At 33.7% G+C, this 20,801-nt stretch overlaps 1 protein-coding gene across 1 annotated transcript; it reads left to right on the forward strand.

Annotated features, from left to right (window-relative positions):
* The first annotated feature begins 5,733 nt into the window (after window positions 1-5,733).
* On the forward strand, window positions 5,734-13,513 carry LOC141387409 (sterol O-acyltransferase 1). Its single transcript, XM_073957048.1, has 4 exons — window positions 5,734-6,033; window positions 11,452-12,043; window positions 12,104-12,252; window positions 12,319-13,513. The coding sequence occupies exons 1-4, from the start codon at window positions 5,970-5,972 to the stop codon at window positions 13,341-13,343; spliced, it is 1,830 nt and encodes a 609-aa protein (XP_073813149.1). The 5' UTR covers window positions 5,734-5,969; the 3' UTR covers window positions 13,344-13,513.
* The last annotated feature ends 7,288 nt before the right edge of the window (window positions 13,514-20,801 follow it).

Below are 20,801 nucleotides of genomic sequence, written 5' to 3' on the forward strand. Positions count from 1 at the left end.
TCGTCAACATGGATACGAGTCGTGTACTTTGAACAAAGAGGTTTTTCAAAATTTTGTATAAGAATTCGAAATGTGTGTATGTATGTATAAAGCCACTCTCTCCTATCTCAATGTAAGTTGTGTATTAGAGAGATTTCATTTGCTAAACAGTGATAGAATTATAAAAAATAACAAACATACAATCCACAAGTAACCGTATTCGAAACCGAATTAACTAGGTTATTAGGTTCTATTTTTATTAATTTATACAAACCTTTTTTTTATAAAAATAAAAAATAACAAAAACCCTGAGTTCCTATGGCCCAAATGTTAATAAGTCCGCCTATGAGTTGGACCTAACCAAAACAGTGACCATTCTGAAACCTTTGGTCCATTGTGTTTTTCCTGGACAGATTTCAAGAGGATAATGAGAAGATTCCATGGTAACAAACAATAACCATTATCCTCTTGAAGTCTGCCCAGGATGAACACAATGGACCAAAAGTCCCAGGATGAAGTGGTCACTGTTTTGGTTAGGATTACCTACCATTAACTCTAACGGTTAAAATAAAAAAGAATTGAGGATGAAGGTAAGGCAATTTCCGAGATATTACTGTATTGTTGCTGGACGGTTAATAATGGAACAGAAAGAGAGCCGTGAGAGTATCTATCTCATACCTAATCAGTAGTCCGTGTATTCTTGTGTGTAGCCAGGACATCTGCAATGTAGATGCCCGTTCGTCTCTATCTCTTCTATATTTCCACATAATATACAGTAATAGACGCCACTGTCATCTCACAGGGATCTTCATCCCTAACTATGTTGGGAGATCGCAGGCCAGATTGTTTCAAATATCAAATAGCCTTTCTGGAATCAAGGATACCTCGAGAGTTTATGCTCCATGACTTGAGAGCTGATATATCGAGATTTACAGCCTATTTCTGTATGTCGATAAGAAAATGAATGTGTACGAAATACTCCCAAACTCGTGTGTGTTTTTCAGCAAAAGCAAAGGTTTTGATGCAAGTATTTCGAAAACTAAAGTTAGGGTCCCAATAGTATGCACACCTCCTTGTACGCTGAAGGTCGTGGTTTCGATTCTCCGAGTCTCACAGAAATATACCGGAGAGTCTCCTCTTTCAGCCCATTCCGTCCAGTCCGTCCGTTTAACACTATTTTAAATTTATTGAAATAACATGGGTATTCCATACCGTTTTCCATATCAATTACAGCTTTTTTACACAAATAGACATTTCTTGAGTATATATATAGTGTTGGCCAACAGACTCTACTTTGGGCTATGTAAGCAGTTTAAGAATAAAGACACATCTCGTCTCCTCCAGTATGATCCATGGCAAACTTATGACCAGTTCGCAATTCTTTGGAAAGGAATTTGGAATTCTCCAACTTCCCACTAGAATACCTATAACATCAGTATCCACTCCAGCTCCATAGAATTTTAGAATCCCGCAAGGGATTGCTGCACACAGAAGGATTAGAACCCCAGTATTTTAAGCTGTCAGATGAAGCAGAGAAGCAAACCCAATCCGAAAAAATGTAATCATTAGAGAGCTATGCCATACCTTATTGCCCAAGATCTTGGAAAAAAGTTCTAAATCAGATGCATAGGCATTTAATTACTTTCTCACATATATCCACTGTATATTATTTTTCAAGAGCCAGCGTGTCAATAAGTATGTGAAATAATTCATCTCTAGAATTCGATATCCTCTTAATAGAACACCAATTTTTGTAATGAATTATTCAACATTGTCAGCAATTGCGCAACAGCCTTTAATGATGTCTAAATTAATTAAAATAGCGATACTGCAAGCTCTTATCAAACTTTAAATCTACATAGCTCAAGATGTTTTCAAATGAATACTTATCTAATTTGCGTTGAACGACTGTTTTGTACGTACATACATACATACATACATACATACGCACATTTGTACGTATGTAATTACATACCCCAAAGAGTTGTAAATGCATAAATAAATACATCAGCGCTTAACAACCTAGCAAAACAAATCGATGTCGTGCAATGTAGGTAATGATTTCCTTGCCTATTTATGCGGAAACAGTTTAAAGACAGTGAAAGGGTTTGAAGTTCCCAGACCAATATTATTGTATTGTACCGAAGATGGACCATTAAAATTTGATATTGATTGATTTTGGTATAGTTTCCTCAATAAGTACGCAGCATTTTAAGTATTTTGAAGTTGTATAACACAATTTTTCTATAAGATCTCCAGGTCTTCTATAAGAAGACCTCCAGCTCTTCTATAAGAATACCTCCAGTCCTTCTATAAGAAGACATTCAAGTCTTCTATAAGACGTCCTCCAGTTTTTCTATAAGAAGGCCTCATATCTTCTATAAGAAGACCCTAGGGCTTCTATAAGACGCTTGCAATGTTCTAAAAAAAGACCTCCAGATATTTTATAAGAATACCTTCGGTTCTTTTATGAAAAGACCCCCAAATCTTCTAAAAGAAGAACTCCAGATCTTCTATAAAAATCGTTCATGTCATCTTTAAGAGAAGACATTATGCTTTTCTATAAGATGGGCTCCTGCTCTTCTATGAGAAGACCTTCTGTTTTTTTTTATAAGAAGGTCTCCTGCTCTTCTATGAGAAGAGCTCCTGCTTTTCTATAAAAATATCCCTAGCTCTTATATGAGAAGGTCACCTGCCCTTCAATGAGAGGACTCTCTGCTCTTCTATGAGAAGACGTCCTGCTCTTCTTTAAGAAAACCTCCTTTCCTTCTATGAAAAGACCTCCTACTCTTCTATGAGACGACCTCCTACTCTTCTATGAGAAGACCTCCAGCTCTTCTATAAGAATACATGCTGTTTTTCTATAGGAAGACCTCCTGCCCTCCTATGAAAAGATGTCATGCTCTTCTATCAGAAGACCTCCTGCCCTCCTATGAAAAGACGTCCTGCTGTTCTATAAGAAGACCTCTTCCTCTTCTTTAAGACCTCCTGGTCTTCTGTAGGATGGAATTGAATTAAAAACTTAAATATTTTAGTTTTTTCCTTTAAATGCATTCTAAAAACCAGTCTTCCATACAAAATGTTAAAACATTAGTTTCGATTATTCTTAAGTATACACTGTGTGTAATTTTTTGAGTCATGGTTTATTAACCATATTCTGACACCGCAGCGTGATAGAAGACCAAAAATAAGAAGTTACGTGCCCCGGCATTTTTCCCTATCACTTTAACTTTCGCGGTTATGGGCCCCCAAAGACCTGAGGCCTTGATGTCAAAAGGGATCATTTTTTCAGGCACATATGTATCTTCTAAACAGCTATTCAATTTGTTTGTTTTGTAGTTGTTACAAAAACAAAAGAAATTTTAACAATATCGATAGTTGTTAAAAGTAACAGAATAGGCCTGGGGAAACATTAAAAATAATTTAATCTTTTGTGAATTTCAGTTTTAAGAAACGTTGCTTGAATCTTCTTATGTTCTAGAAAGTTGTTTATTGAAATCTTAGGTACATTTTTGTAGTGACTGTACCCTTAATTTTTGAGCGGTTCGGTATCTGTGGACCGAAATCGGAGAAAAAGTATAAAAATCGAATATTTTCAAACGTTTTTTTGGCTATTTTCACATTTAAGAACAGGTCACAGACATTTCGTATGTTCCAAAAAGTTGTTTGCTGATATCTTTGCAACTTTATTGTGGTCCATTGTTTTCTTGAGGAGGATAAAAAGAGGATAAAAATCGCATTTGATTTGCTATTTTAACTATTAAGAACCGTTCCTACAGAGTTCGTATGTTCTAGAAAGTTGTTTACTAAGGCCTAAGGTACATTTGGTTGTTTGCTTCAATTTTGATCGGTTTGATATCTGTAGACTAAAATCCGAGAAAAAATTAAAAGGGAAATTTGACCTTGACGATTTTGACCGTGAAGGCGAGGTTGAATGGATTTTACGTGTTCACAATTATTATTCTTTAAGACGAGAGCTATAAGTTTTCTTCTACAAGTAAACCCAAATTCTTAGCGCTTTAGAAGATATGTGCCTGAAAAAATGATCCCTTTTGACATCAAGGCCTCAGGTCATTGGGGGCCCATAACCGCGAAAGTTGAATTGATAGGGAAAAACGACGGGACACGTATCTTCTTACTTTTGGTCTTCTATCCCGCTGCGGTGTCAGAATATGGTTAATAATTTTCGTGTCGCACTGTGATAATATAAAATATATTTTTAAATATATATATATATAGAACAGTACCACCCCAATTTTCGTTATGTTGAAAGTTTTAGCCTCATTATTTAACCGGAATAACTTCAATTTGCTATTTAGTCTTCGGTGAAGATACATTTAAGACTTTTCGAAGATTTTAATCACATTTTTACGCCGATTTTTTTCTTAAATTTTCGACCAAGACTGCTGTAATAGCTCAATTCGGAAAATTGCCCCATGTTTTGGAAAGAGAGTAATATCAGTTAAGATGTTCTTCTCCTGCCTAGAAAAGAGGAAGAGCTTAGTAATTCAAAAAATGAAACTGATTGTTCATGTTTACTTCAATACAGTTCGCCCCGATTTACTTGTTTACAATTAAATTAATAGCTAAAGGTTCAGGACACTGATATTATTTTAATTGTACGATTTTCTCTCCTTGTGAATCACTGATGAGCACCTAACCAATTTAGTATATGGAATTTATTCCAACCATACATCAACAATACAAGAGGGTCTAAATCGGTTAAATTATTCGGGTTCCGTTAAAAATGTCGATTAAATACAGTTTAGGGATGAGTTTAAAATGACTAAAGCAGTATATTTTTTTTCTAGGGGAGACCAACACTTCCAGAGATATGGACACAAAATGTTCCAATAGCTATGTCCACTTCTTCATACACTGTCCGTACAAAACTGCAGTTAAGTCCAGGCGTTAACTGAAGATAATCTATGTGGTCTCTATTGCAACGCTATAATTTTTTAATTATATTATTATTATTGTAATTTATGAAGAATTATGGATTTTACTCGGGTAAACTGTGTTCTTTGGATCTGTCAGTGGAATAATTAGGCCCACTTTTGTCGATACTTCCCCACAAACGCTAAAGGATGTAGGCTTCAAAGATTCATAACTTCTTTTGTCAGAAAATGCTTAAAATATTTATATGACATTTAGGTCCACCACCCCTGATATTGTTTTTTATTTAGTCGCCAACTGATTCCAACTTATTTTATTTCTCCCCATAACTGGGATGATACATTTCATATTAATGTTTCTACACAGATTTGTTATTTACTGTACAAATTCCTTCTATCCACTCAATGCATATCCGGTTTTCAGAATTGTATATCACTATGAGAACGTTCTCTTTATAGACCAAAATACTCCAGAGCCTACAGAGAGCTCCACACTTATCAATTGTATTACACATTCTCCTTAAACCAGAGTGAGGCAGAGAACATTTTTGGGTCTCTCTTGTGCTCTCAATGAGCGTAAATTTGTTGTTGTTCACAACGTGTTAGCATCTACACAGGCTGTGAGCGATAACAAATTTACGCTCACTTAGAGCACATGGGCTCTCTTGTGAGTCACAATGCCTCCTCCTGCCTTAAACCCAGGTCAGGCAATTAGGCGCCCGTGTGCGCTCATTTACCGTTGCTCTCTCCACACACACAATTCAATCCATTGAAAAAGCATGCACTCACACAATGACGCCCCGTAAAGTATGCAATAGAAAAGTATGGTGCCTGACGCTGCCTTAAACTCATGGATTGCACTCACAAAAAATGAGTGGAAATGTGTGTTTGTGGGGGGCAGAGAACCATAGCGTAGCTTGCACCACAAACAAATGAAAACGATCACTTTGACTTAAAATTCTGAAGTGGAAGGTGTTGCATTGAAGGAAGAATACTATTGTAAAATTTAAAGTGAATTCAAAATAAATTAGAATATTATTCGAGTGATCAACGCGATTTTCTACCGTGGGGAGGCTAAATATCCCTTTGTGAAAGATGGTGGAAAAATTAATAAATTCCGATCGAAAGATCAATTCTCCCGATAAAAAAACACAAAACGGTAAGTAGAAGGATTTTAGAAAAGGAAAATTGTAATAAAAGCAAAATAAATGGAAATAAGTCGATTGTAGGAAATAAGTATGTAGTTTGTGTGTTGTTTTGAGAGACAAATCGACAAATGTACTAGTAATGTTCTTACAAACTAATGTGTAACATTAAGAAGAATTAAGTGAAGAAGAAGTGAAGTGTCGTTTCAGAGTAGCGTTGGCGTTATTTTCTTTAAATGTTTAACCCACATAAAGCCACTGGCCGTTCAAACGCCACAAAAAATGGTTTTAAAAATTGCGTAAAACTTGGATATTTTCGCAAAATTTTGTGTTTTTTTTGCATTTTGTTATACAGTCAGGGACAAAAGTTTACATACACCCCCTAAATCTCGGGCATTAGGGTTAGTAGTGATTTTTATGAAATTCCAAATATGCAGTCTTATTTCTTCTCACTAATAAACAATATTTAATAGAACAAAAGTATATTCCATAATACAAATAACGGTACATTTTGCAAAAACCTAAAAATGATGGGGACAAAAGTTTACATACACCCCAAGGAAATGTGGGTATTACCGTGCAATTTATGGAATTAACAGCAAAATTTATACATTTTGTTGTTTTGGCGAATGCCTCTGGCTGTCTGAGATATATTTTAGAGAAAAGAAAATAATTTTTGGGGGTCAAATTCCGTTATTTAAGGTCAAACTTCTTGTATAGCTTGTTAAAGCTGAACCTTGCTTAATTCTTTGCGTTTTTAGGTAATGCACTTTAAAAAACCACGAAATTAGTGTCAGATTACAGATTTTGAGACCCTAGAAAGCGTTGGAGTTGTTCTTGTGCAAAATATTACTTATTGGACGTCGATAAATGCCCGCTTTTCATCAGATTTCTCAGGAAGTTAATAAATTCCGCGGAATTCTTGGTGCAAATTACATATAGAAGGCCTTGAATTGCCTTGTAATATGTTCTGATACAATCCTCTGGCATCAATTAACTCAAAAATGTACAATTATACGAAACTTTTCGCCCTTATAGTGACGGAAATGATCATAATACGAAAACGACGTTGTTCACAGTACAAATTTCATGCTTTTTTGGTAGTGCTTACATTTTGATGCTTTGGAAGCTTCGGGAACAGGATTGTAACAGAATATTTCACATTTCTGATTCAATTGATGCCAGAGGATTGTATCAGACCATATTACAAGGCAATTCAAGGCCTTCTATATGTAATTTGCATCAAGAATTCCGCGGAATCTATTAACTTCCTGAGAAATCTTATGAAAAGCGGGCATTTATCGACGTCCAAGAAGCAATATTTTGCACAAGAACAACTCCAAAGCTTTCTAGGGGCTCAAAATGTGTAATCTGACACTTATTTTGTGGTTTTTTTTAAAGTGCATTACCTAAAAACGCAAATAATTAAGCAAGGGTCGGCGTTAACAAGCTATACAAGAAGTTTGACCTTAAATAACGGCATTTGACCCCCAAAAATTATTTCCTTTTCTCTAAAATATATCTCAAACACCCAGAGGCATTCACCAAAACAATAAAATGTATAAATTTTGCTGTTAATTCCATAAATTGCACGGCAATACGCATATTTCCTTGGGGTGTATGTAAACTTTTGTCCCCATCATTTTTAGGTTTTTGTAAAATTTACCGTTATTTGTATTATGGAATATACTTTTGTTCTATTAAATATTGTTTATTAGTGAGACGAAATAAAACTGCATACTTGGAATTTCATAAAAATCACTACTAACCCTAATACCCGAGATTTAGGGGGTGTATGTAAACTTTTGTCCCTGACTGTATATTGAATGTTATCTGTCATCCCATGCTTATAAAGCTTCATTAGGCCTATGCATTTCCACGCAATTGGCCTAAACCCCAAGCAATTCAACAAAATTTACCTTTTTGTAATTTTCGACTTTTGATGTAAAATTTAAATATGCCATAAAAATTTAATCATAAATGTTAAATTCTCAATCAAAAACCAAGGGATTCGTATGAGAATATCCCTATACAACAGTTCAAAGTTTTCGGCACTTTATTTTCTTTAAATGTTTAACCCACATAAAGCCACTGGCCGTTCAAACGCCACAAAAAATGGTTTTAAAAATTGCGTAAAACTTGGATTTTTTCGCAAAATTTTGTGGTTTTTTTTTGCATTTTGTTATATATTGAATGTTATCTGTCATCCCATGCTTATAAAGCTTCATTAGGCCTATGCATTTCCACGCAATTGGCCTAAACCCCAAGCAATTCAACAAAATTTACTTTTTTGTAATTTTCGACTTTTGATGTAAAATTTAAATATGCCATAAAAATTTAATCATAAATGTTAAATTCTCAATCAAAAACCAAGGGATTCGTATGAGAATATCCCTATACAACAGTTCAAAGTTTTCGGCACTTTATTTTCTTTAAATGTTTAACCCACATAAAGCCACTGGGCGTTCAAACGCCACAAAAAATGGTTTTAAAAATTGCGTAAAACTTGGATTTTTTCGCAAAATTTTGTGGTTTTTTTTTTGCATTTTGTTATATATTGAATGTTATCTGTCATCCCATGCTTATAAAGCTTCATTAGGCCTATGCATTTCCACGCAATTGGCCTAAAGCCCAAGCAATTCAACAAAATTTACTTTTTTGTAATTTTCGACTTTTGATGTAAAATTTAAATATGCCATAAAAATTTAATCATAAATGTTAAATTCTCAATCAAAAACAAAGGGATTCGTATGAGAATATCCCTATACAACAGTTCAAAGTTTTCGGCACTTCTAAAAGAAGGTCCTATTACGAAAACTATACGTTTTAGAAAAAAAGTTTTTTTTTAAATAAAAAATGCTTAAAAAGTCTCAAAAATATAATTTTCATATAAAATTTTAAGCTTTCTCACAAAAAAGTCTCGGCGCTAAGTGAGTTAATGAGAGTTAAGTTAGCAATTAATTTGTATCATTTAAACTAAACATTTTAGAACAAATATATAGCTGACAATGTTTCGACACCATAGGTAGTCCTTGCGACGCTGATCAGAAATACCTTACTTTAATACCATTACCTTTTATATGGCACCTCTCGGATAGGGCTGTAATTTTTATCATAGGTACCATCATAAAAATTTCAACCCGATCCAAGAGTTCCCTCAAATTTAGACAAGTTTTTGTTCAGATTTAGCTATTGATATAACTCGAAAGAAGTACCCGTGTGTGAGTGACTGAGTGTAGCCGGTACACAAAATAATTTTTGAGCCTCTTGTCACCTTGGCAAACCAATCGACAGTTTCACACACGCCCCTGAACGTTCGAAGATGGAACATACAATTTTCCGCTCATTCCATCTTATAATGGTGCCCTTTTTGAAGTAACTGTCAAAGTGGCATCTATTGGTCAGTATTTAAATTTTTGATTCTTGCAGATTAACTCTCTAATTAGTATACTGCAAATGGGGAGGAACAGAATTATAGGGGCAAAGCTCGGACAATTTTATGCGAGAAGGGATTGTAATATTACTTTAGGTATTTTATTTATGCGAGGAGGGTGATATTGCATAGAATGTTGTGACCTCCAGATACACTTATATGGGCGGTATATCAAAATGAGATAATTTGCCAAATTTTGCATCGAAGTTTGAAAAACGTTCTACCGTTGATTGAGAAGGTGTTGAAAACCTTCATAATGACGATTTTTTTGCAGGAACTTCTGCTACCCGCTCAAAACTCTGATTGAATTATTATAAACAAATCAAATATAAAGTGTGCCTAAAACCTATAAATTACTACTGTGCAGTAGGGCTATAACCAAAAAAATACCACCACATAGCCGTGTAGAGCATGAAAAACTATTATGAAATACGGTGTCAATTTTTCTCTACCGCGAAAAAAGTTTCCGCACCAAATGCATTGAAGTTCTGTAATGCATTTTTTAATTTTATCTGTCATAACAACATATTTGCTTTTCATTAAAATTTTTATTTTTTTGTAATCTAATTTAAAATCATTATCAAAGCGTTCTGGACCAATTTGTTCTCAAATCGCGCCATTTCGGACCATATTAGGATTTTTTGACACTATTGCAATTTTTGGCTTTTCTTTATAAACTCGTGAATTTTATGTTTATATTTTTTTAACCTATCGGACAAGAGAATATGGGGTCATTTGCGACGAATTCGCGAAAGTTACAGGCTGTTTTTGTTGACTTTGCTTGTGAGAATCGTATTTGTTTTCTACAAAAATACAACACCAGTACCATGTGGGGAATTTTGTCCTAATAATAAAAACGCGTTTCTAAGATCGATTCGGTGAAAAAAGTCTCCGCACCAGATTTGATTACTAAAACCCTTTTGATGCTTTTTCTACTTTTAATTTTAAATTTGCTTTGTTTCTTTATAGAAAAAAATACAATTCTCACAGGCAAAGTCAAAAAAACAGCCTGTAACTTTCGCGAATTCGTTGCAAATGACCCCATATTCTCTTGTCCGATAGGTTAAAAAAATATAAACATAAAATTCACGAGTTTATAAAGAAAAACCAAAAATTGCATAAGTGTCAAAAAATCCTAATATGGTCCGAAATGGCGCGATTTGAGAACAAATTGGTCCAGAACGCTTTGATAATGATTTTAAATTAGATTACAAAAAAATAAAAATTTTAATCAAAAGCAAATATGTTGTTATGACAGATAAAATTAAAAAATGCATTACAGAACTTCAATGCATTTGGTGCGGAAACTTTTTTCGCGGTAGAGAAAAATTGACACCATATTTCATAATAGTTTTTCATGCTCTACATGGCTATGTGGTGGTATTTTTGATATTTGCAAAAAAGTGCAAAAAGTTATTTCCCTACTGTGCAGTTATATGAGGACTGTGTCCAGATTCTGACCTTACGTAATATTTTTGCTCCTTTTTTTGAACACACTATGAATCACTGCTGTAACCGATAAAAGTGCACTTTGCAATGGTCATATTTTATCCAGTCGACCTTGATCAAAAAACTTTTTTTCAACCGATTTTATTTTTACCTTTTCAAAAAACTTTAGTCGTAATTAGCAACAGAATAGGGTCGAAACGCTATCAATCAATATGTCTACATGCCCACCGTCCCAACGGCTCTATTATAGTTTATTAGTTAACTGTGTAAAAATGATTACTTAGCAATAAATTATGAAGAAGCCATCCACTAATTTCTAATAAATATTGCCTTTCGAATTACGTTTACTTTTTCCGCATTATCTTTTTCATTAGCTTTTAAATGTTATGGTATTATCTTTAGATCCGATCCACATGAAGAAATTACATTGTATAGGGTGTCGATTGAGTGTGTCTAGAAGAAATTATTAGGCGAACAAAAGAAATTGTTATTTTAAATGCTTTTATACCTCCACTAATGTCTGTTATTTATTCCCATACAATCATTGCAGAAAACAATGACTTTACAACTCATAATATGGAATTACATTTTGTACGCCATAAGTTGGAGGCATTCCAGGCAACTGTGTTGCGTGACGTTGAAAAACATATGTCCGGCATGATAGACGAGGTCATGCAAGAACTACGACAACAAGAGTTGCAAGCCCATGAGTTTCGTAATTTTGCCAAGACACAAATGCAACATCAATCAAACACTTGGAGTAATCGAGTGCACACAACACCAAGTACAACAGCAACAAAGAAAGATTCTTCCGCAACAGAACAAACTAATGATGAATGCGATGCATCAGATGGGCATCCCACGTCATCAATTGATAAAAATGTAAAACATTCGCTGGAAAGACAAACATCAAGCGATTCATCAGAAAGTGATCACAGTAACAGCAATGAAGGCAGCCATTTGAATTCGAAGAAAAAAGACCAATTTCGCACACTTCCTGATAAAGTTTTTCGCAACAGAGAATCCTACTTGACGGCACTTTTAGAAGTCGATCATATGAAGACAATATATCATATATTTTATATAATATTTTTGGTATTTCTGCTGAATAATGTCACCTATGATTATTTTGTTATTGGAAGGTGAGTAAAATAAGAGAAAAATGAACAAAGACCCTAATTGACCTTCCTCGATATTTTCAGTATAAACTTTGGCCTGGGAACGTTTAAAGCAAGCTTTGCCAAAATCCATTATGTTTTGGGAATATGGCTGATTCAAAAGGCGTTTGTATGCAGTATCTATTATGCACTTAGTGGCTGGTCCCATGTCAGATCGAAATTGGCGAAACAAGGTAATAATTTATGAAATGATTCTTTGTAATAACTGCACTATTTATAATATTCATTTCCTCTTTTAGATACTTTACAAACATTATGGTCTATATCCTGTCTTCTGGTATACATTACCAGCCAACTGATATTTACTTATTTGCCGACAAAAATCTGCTTAGCATTGGATCTGCCATATGTATCGGCTTGTGTTTTGTTGCTGGAAAGCATTCGCATGCTAATGAAAATGCATGGATTCGTGAGGACAATCAGTGCCAGAATAATGCAAGGCAAATTAAAAACCGACAATGATACAGAAACAACTGCCAGTGTTATACCACCATTCCAAAAGTATTTATACTATTTGTTCGCTCCTACTCTCTTGTATCGCGACAATTATCCACGCACTGCAGTTATACGTTGGAAATTCGCTGTTGGCCGTTTCCTAGAAGTTGTGGCCATAGCTTTCCTTTACAGTTACATCTATGAACGCCACATCAAAGTGATTTTCGGTAATTTTGGTATTGAGGAAGTTACAACCGGATCCATTATCATCAAACTGTTCGGGATGCTAATGCCCTGTATAATAATCTATTTGTGTGGCTTCTATTTAATTCTCCATTCATGGCTAAACTTTACGGCTGAACTTTTGCGTTTTGGCGATCGCATGTTCTATCGTGATTGGTGGACGGCGAGTAACTATGAAGCATACTATCGCAACTGGAATGTTGTAGTTCACGACTGGCTCTATGAGTACATCTACAAGGATTTCTATTTGTACGTCTTTAAGGGATCCAAGTTTGCATCATCACTAACGGTCTTCACAATATCGGCTCTATTTCATGAATATGTCTTGGGATATGCCTTACAGGTCTTCTTTCCAGTCATGTTTGTATTCTTTGGTATAATTGGAGTTTTGATGATATTTTTAACACGTTTTGTACCAAAGAATGTGGGTAACATAATGGTTTGGTTTTCACTGATCTATGGAAACTGCATGATGATCTCATTGTATAGCATGGAATATTTTACTAGTAAAAATTGTCCTAAAGATTCTTATGACACTTGGTCTGATATATTGATACCCCACCTATGGAGTTGTTATAAGAAATGATGTCCCTTCAGAAAGAGGAGAAGGTGGTGATAAATAGTTTAAGTTTTAAATTGAATTTTCTCAATTGTGATAATGCATACATGTATTGAAATAAATATGAATGTTTTGCTTAGTTAAGTACAAATACAAAAATATATTTTAATTAATAAATTATACAATTTGAATACAAATTTGGTCTTAAGTTGAATCATTGTGGGTACCTTGAGTTTATCATAGCGATTATGAATCTTCACGTAGGGAGCTACTCACAAGTGAGTTGCAGTTCACTTTCACCTGCTCGAGCTATTACGATTGGGCAGGGAGGAGCACAAAAAGGGAACAAGGGTTGACAAGTCGGAAAATGGAAAATAATTGCGCAACTTGTGAACCCTTGAAATAATAATTTGTGTTACCATACCGTCATTTTTTGCACAAATAACTTTGGGATTATTAAATTCTTATTTTTTGCATAAAAAGTAAATAAATTTTCAAATTAATAAACATTTCTAGCAAGAAAAATGTCGGTTATTAAAAATCCACTGTAAAAGAACATGAATATTGGTAAAAGAAAATACAACATTGAAACAACATGGCAACATCTGTAACAGCTGTTCTTTTGTTTTGACAGATTTGTGAAAATTGTTTATTTACACTGAAGAATTCGTGAAATTTATTGGAAAATCGTAAAAAAGTGAACAAATGTCGTTTAAAAACGTCATTAAATGGCTACAATAAGTAAATGTTTAATGTTGCATTTTGGGTGATAACAGAAATGGCAAGTTCTGAGGAATACCAAGGAAATGGAGTGGAAGCTGTACCAGCGATGTTAGGACATCACAGGAGATCAAAGATTGGTTCAAATGAGGTTCAGCATTTAGCCAATTCCAAGAATTGTAAATACAATTCGTGAAACATCCGATATTTTCTCCAGTATAAGAACCAATTCTATGAATGCTAAGTATGTCCCAATTTACATTAGGCGAGTTTACTTGCGGCAATTGTCAGTTTGTAGGTGAGAGAGGGTGCTGAGAGGCAAAGGGTTACCATATGCCTCACCTCTCTCGCCTACAAAATGACAATTGCCGCAAGTAAACTCGCCCAATGTAACTTGGGACTATAATTCCTAATGCTTTCTTCAACACTTACAGCGTGTTTTTGTAAAAAGTTTTTGCCCATTCGTTCTGTAATGGCGCTAGCATTGAATATGGATTTTTCTTGCAATAGCTATTTTTTTTATTAATTTTTTTTTGCATTTAAATTTTAACGGCTCAGTACGGCGACCTCTGTGAACAATATGCGTGAACGTATGCGAATTATCTATCAGCCAATTGACGTTCTACCCTTATTTATTTTTATGCTTTTACCAACATTTTTTGGAATAGAAACGTTAGTTGAAATCATTACCAAGGTTTCATCTAGAATTTTTTAGATTTTCTCGTTCATTTGGTTTAGTGAAGCTCATACCGTCAACTACAAAAAAAGTTAATACAAAGTTTCTTTCTTAACCTACATTAAAGTTGTGCTTAAGTGGAAATTGTTTTCACTTATAAAAATTCTAATTTTTATTCTTGAGTTTACTCTATTTTGCCTAGTAAGTACACCTTTCGTTTTTCTTTCTCATTAATTTTTTTTTGGTAAGGGAAAAAACTAAGAGAAAACATTTTTTTTTTTCATTTTATTAGCATTTTCGCATAGGATTCCATGACGAGGTTATGTCAGGAGATTTTTCCTTTCAAATAAATACATGGTTATGTATTTGGATTGATTTCTCTCACAATATACGCTTTAAAATACCTCAACTGGTAATTATTTTTTTTTCTTTTGCGCACAGGTTTTGGTTTTATTTTTCTCATTTGATATTTCTTCATTCCTATAGGCTGAATTGCTTAAAACTGCAACAGGCTAACCTGCCTAATGTTAGGTGAGATCGAAATTTTTGCAAGCTATTCTGCTGCTGGCACACAAAAATTTGCTCAATTTGTGGAGATCCCATATGCAGATTTAGTTCTCACTGGTCATCTCAACAAACGCAACGTAAACGAATCGAATCGAATGTTCTGTGTTCTACCGCTGCATTGATTGTCCAAACAAGTGAAGTGAAAGAAAACCCCAAATATCCATTAAAATCGCTGCTAAAATAGCCGGTTCGGTACCAATCAAGCCCAAACCAAGTTTCCATTTTGTGAAAAGTGCGAGAAATCCCCAAACACCAATTTTATCGTAGTGTAATACCTATCGAATCAGCCTTTTTCCTCCATGAAAAGAAGTGCCGCCGGAAAATTCGACTAATGTAAAAGAAATACAAATTTGCGAAAATCCGTCATTCTAATTGACCATATAAGTGCTGCTAAATATCATTAAATTACCTATACCTAATCAAGAATCAGAGAAATTTTGCTTTAATTCAGTCACGATATAGTGTTTTACATATATTTGCCTAAACTTCTTCAAAACATTGATTTCGAGTGTTATTAGCATTGGTTAATTGGTTTAAATTTTTGCTCTCAAGAAAAAAAAAAAAGAAAATTGTTTGAAAATAAAAAAAGTCATAGAGTGCGAAAAAAATGGAAAGAAAACATACAACAAAAGTCTCTACATGAATGTTAAGAAAAAAATATAAAACAAAAAGAAGAAAGAAAACCACAATCGGATTTGCATAAGAAAAAAATCTTAAACAAAAATTTTACAGAATATTTCAGCAGAAAGTGTAGTGTACAAATTTTTGATACCGTTGGTTTGTTTGTAAGAAAAAAGAAATATCACCTAATATACACAAGCTTGTGCATATAAATTTTTGGAATTTATGACCATTAATGATCATTAAAAAATCAGTGTCAACCTATTTGAGATTTACTGCCAGTGCAATGTAAAGTGATGTTCCTTTACAACTGTTAACCAATGGTCAATGATAATTACAAGTGTGTGTGAATGTTGTAACTCTGCTGTTTAACATTTCTTACTGTTAACTTAACATTTTTAAGCAACCATCACAAAAACTCTACACTCTCTCATTATTGAATAACACTCTCTGAGAACACAACCAACAGAGAACACCTTTACCTGCAGTCTCTTTGTACTATCGTGGTCCCCATTGGTACCACTCTGCCGACGTCGAAAGCGCTTTCAACGAAGGAGAAACCACAACAGAGAATCAAAGTAAGTCATTGAACCTCTTTTATTTAAATTTGCATATGATAATGATGAAGAGAGAAAGGGAAAGAGTGACCATGCAAACATATAGTTTCCAATGATATTTAACTTGTAATCTTAAGTTGATTTTACACGAACATTATTATTAAAATATGTTACACAAAAAAAAAAAATTACGTTTTAAAATTTAATATTAGTTAAAATAATGTAATACTTTCCCCTTAAATAACATGTTGAAAATTACTAGAAATTATTACTGAACTATATGGTCACCCTTTCTCTATCCTTTGGTTGCATTTTGGAATATGAATATGGTTTTGATACCCAACAAGCCCAAATAAGTAGAACAGTGTTTTTTTTTTTTTTCGTAACAAGAAAGATAAAATTACAATCTACATACAACTTTAAGCAAAATTCGAGATAAATTTTTCTAAACAAAAACTGAAAGAAAAAAAAAACTCAATATACACTTTACAAGATCTTTTGTTGTTGTTTTCCCTCCAAAAATCAGCACTCGACTTATAGATTATCCAACAACCGATAGATATTATTTTTGATTTAATTTGTCTCATTATTATTCTACTATATAGTGTTAATTTTTTCCATGGATATATATATATATAATTTATTTAATTTTTTTTTATTTTCTAATTTTTATTTAGTAATAATAATATCCCGTTCTCTTATAATTAAAAATATAAATTACCCATCGATTAGATTACATATGTACGCGGGAAAATAATTTCATTATTTCTCTTCTATATTCCAAACTAGTATTTTTCTCTAAATTTCTGTTTCCATCATTACGACCTTTCGTCATTGTTTGATTAATAGCCTTTAAATTTCATAGTATATAAACAACATTTATATCATAAATTGAATTAGTAGAGCGGATCTAATGAAATTATTTTGTCCATCTTTTATTAATATACATATATGCCTTTACTTTTCATTTGGAATCATAAAGAATGATAGATGAGATTACAGAATATTATAATTTCATTAAATTACTTCTAAGAGAGTCAAATGTTGGTTTCTGAATTATTTAATAAAGAGAAAAAATGAATTTCGAGTAAATTAAAAATAATATGTTTGAGTTCTCTGTAATGTAGGTAAAGGTTTGTTATGAACATATATGGGGCTGCAACAACTAACTACTCTTAGCTTGGACGCAGCATGTTGCAGCCATGGTTGGGTGGGTTTCTACGACAACAAACATCTCGTTGTCCACATCATTTGATCTCTTTCGTTTCTCCCTCTCAATATTTCTACATTCTTTCTCCACTGTCTAATTTTCAATCTCTGTATACTTTCCTTTTCCGTTCTGTTAATCTTTTAACATGACCCTTGTTTCATTCAGCTGTTTCCGTTTCCTTTTCTGTTGTATCTCCTTTTATACACTCAAGCAAAAATGCACGTATCTTTTATATTCAAATGTATGCTCAGTGGCGTAGGGATCATTGAAGGCATTCGGACCCCCCCTCCGACGAGCTATAAGGCTGGTTCCAAACGTGCATTCCTATCAATGAGTATCCCATCAACACCTGCCACATTTTTATTCGTTGTATGCTACAGTTCGTCGATTTCATGAACGGAGACACAATTTGGTTTTCATAGCGGTTGACGTTTGTATTCGTGTGACAAACAAATGAAAGCTTTTTATTTTCGTAATTTTTTTGGTTTTTGTAACAAAATCAGACGAACGAATACGTCAAAAATAAACGAATGGAAAAGACCCATCGTTTTGAATGAAAATTAAATAATTTGAGTAATAAATGGCACAAAACACGAAAACTGGAAGGGAATGCAATTTTATTTATTTCCATAGAAGCGCACCCGTATATGTTCATCCGTTTCTTCATATTGTCACAATTATTTCTGGACAAATTTGATTACAGCTTCGTTCCCGTACTTTTTAATAGTAAAACTCGTAAAAGAGAGAAAGAGAGAAAAATTGTTGTCACAAAAAAGTTTCTTCAAAAAGTTCGGGAACGGAAAAATGGAAAATACGTCAAAAAAAACTGGAACAAATGTCAAAGTCGGCGTATCAGCCAATCAGACGCCGGCAACCATGTTACTATTTTTTTACTCGCCCAAATTTGTCGTGTAAAAAGTTTTTAAAGAGAGCATCATTCAGCGCCATTTTTGTTTAAAGAGAAGAGAACATTTTACAACTTTTTTGTGTACGGGAACGCTTTTTCGAGTAAAATGTGTAAAAGTCGTAAAAATTGTAAAAACTTTTTAGTTCTGGAACACAGCTTACATTTTTTTCTTATTTTTTGTTTGTCATCTGTTTATCGGGGTTGCCATCTAGTAACACATTTTACGTACAGATGCCTATGCAAAATTCACAAAATAAGTATCATGGAAACCCTGAAATATAAAAGCTTTTATAAAATAGACGAAAGCTTTCAGATAAAAACGAATGGTTCGTAAAATTTTACAAGAACCAAATTTTGAACGTATACGTTTTAGTACGAACGGTTCGTGTGACAGGCAAGCATTTTTACAAAAACACCCTGTTAAACCAATGCTTATATGGAAATAAATGAAATTGCATTCCCTTCCAGTTTTCGTGTGTTTTGTGCCATTTATTACTCAAATTATTTAATTTTCATTCAAAACGATGGGTCTTTTCCATTCGTTTATTTTTGACGTATTCGTTCATCTGATTTTGTTACGAAAACCAAAAAAATTATGAAAATAAAAAGCTTTCATTTGTTTGTCACACGAATACAAACGTCAACCGCTATGAAAACCAAATTAGGCCTGTTCGATAACTTCGCAAGTAAAAAGTATTTGCAACTTCTTGGAAGTACTTGCAACACCTCCCAGTTTTCTTTCATTGAACAAGTTTGTTATCGAACAGCATTTTGTAAAAGTTTGTACAAATTTGCACAAACTTTTGAGTTATCGTACAGACCTATTGTGTCTTCGTTCATGAAATCGACGAACGAATGGGCAAAAAGTTTTTATAAAAACACGCTGTTAATGAATTTTAAATACAATTTCAATAAATTTCAATTGTAATTCCAATTTTTTTTTTGTTCATGGCATATAACAACCGGTACTTAAAATACTATTCCAGGAAATTGCTTGGTGTAGATACCATTCCACTGGGTTATCTACGATGACGTGATTAAGATCTCAAAATGGTTTGGATCTTTTTGGGGAAACGGTCTGGACTTATATTCCATCAAAATATTTGATTCTATTCAAGCTTGAGGGCAAGTGATTGGACATGTCATCTTTTTAGCACCAGCACCCATTTTTTCCAAGACTGCGACCCCAAAAGTTCCAAATCGTGTACATTACTCTCTCTAGGAACAACAATCGCAGACATGGGTTGCTCCAGGTTGGGTCCTTGTATATTTGTGAACCGCTTTATACAGTATGCACCTTTTGATCTGTCCATACCTGAAAACGGGGAACGCTTTAGTTACAGTACTTGCTTGGGCGTTACCGTGAGAGCCATCCCAATCACCATCTAGTAGGTTGGCCCGACACACTAGGTCCATCAAGAATGATCTTCACTTTCTAGAGAGGAAAGCCCAACGATACAGGAGAGAACCCCTTGCTCAACAAGCATTTCAAGTAGGTTTGTATAGCTTTCACATAGTCGCAGTTTCTAATGTAAACAAATATAGTGTGAATAAAGTCCACCACAAACCAGAGTAGTTTTTGCTCAACTATACTCGGGATATTACAGTCGTCTAAATTCTTATAGGTCAAATGTTGATAGCACCATGCATAGCACTCTTCGTCTTTTAAAGGTGCGATGCCAAACCTAGTCATCTAACTTCAGTGGATAGTTACATCCCATTCTTGGAACTGAAGTTAGACCCAATTTTGTACCAAATTCTGAAAGAATTCAGAGATTCAGACCGAATTCGTAAAGAACTCTGAAAAAATGTTAGCGGTAAATGTCCTAATATTTGTTTTTGTCGAAAACATATTGCGATTAAAAATATAAAGAAACTCTTATCACAATAAGGTAGAATCTATTCCATTTCCAATATTTCAACCATCTTTGATGGTCATCCTCAGGGATTGGCTTTCAAAAACAAGAACATTTGTTTTATGCAACTATAAACAATATGGTAGAAATTTATAATAACAATGATATTTCTTTCTTTTTATAAGAATAAAAACAAAAAAAATTTAATTCTTAAGTTGACCTCAAGCCAAAATTAAAACCAAAGAAAAAAGCGTCCAAAGGTCAACAATAACCTCAAAACACAAAAAATTTCTAATTATTTTTTGTTGCTTTCAACCTAAAATACAATTAATTATCATTACAGATACAAAATATTCGTATTTTTTAAAATA

This window comes from Musca autumnalis, unplaced genomic scaffold (assembly GCF_047663935.1).
Source record: "Musca autumnalis isolate F117 unplaced genomic scaffold, ASM4766393v1 scaffold_5, whole genome shotgun sequence".
NCBI classification, from domain to species: domain Eukaryota; kingdom Metazoa; phylum Arthropoda; class Insecta; order Diptera; family Muscidae; genus Musca; species Musca autumnalis.

Excerpts from the sequence above, each read along its gene's own strand:
- LOC141387409 (XM_073957048.1), top strand. The coding sequence starts at position 5,970 with ATGGTGGAAAAATTAATAAATTCCGATCGAAAGATCAATTCTCCCGAT. Across the intron at positions 6,034-11,451 it reads CGATAAAAAAACACAAAACG|AAAACAATGACTTTACAACT; the intron begins GTAAGTAGAAGG and ends CAATCATTGCAG. Across the intron at positions 12,044-12,103 it reads GATTATTTTGTTATTGGAAG|TATAAACTTTGGCCTGGGAA; the intron begins GTGAGTAAAATA and ends CGATATTTTCAG.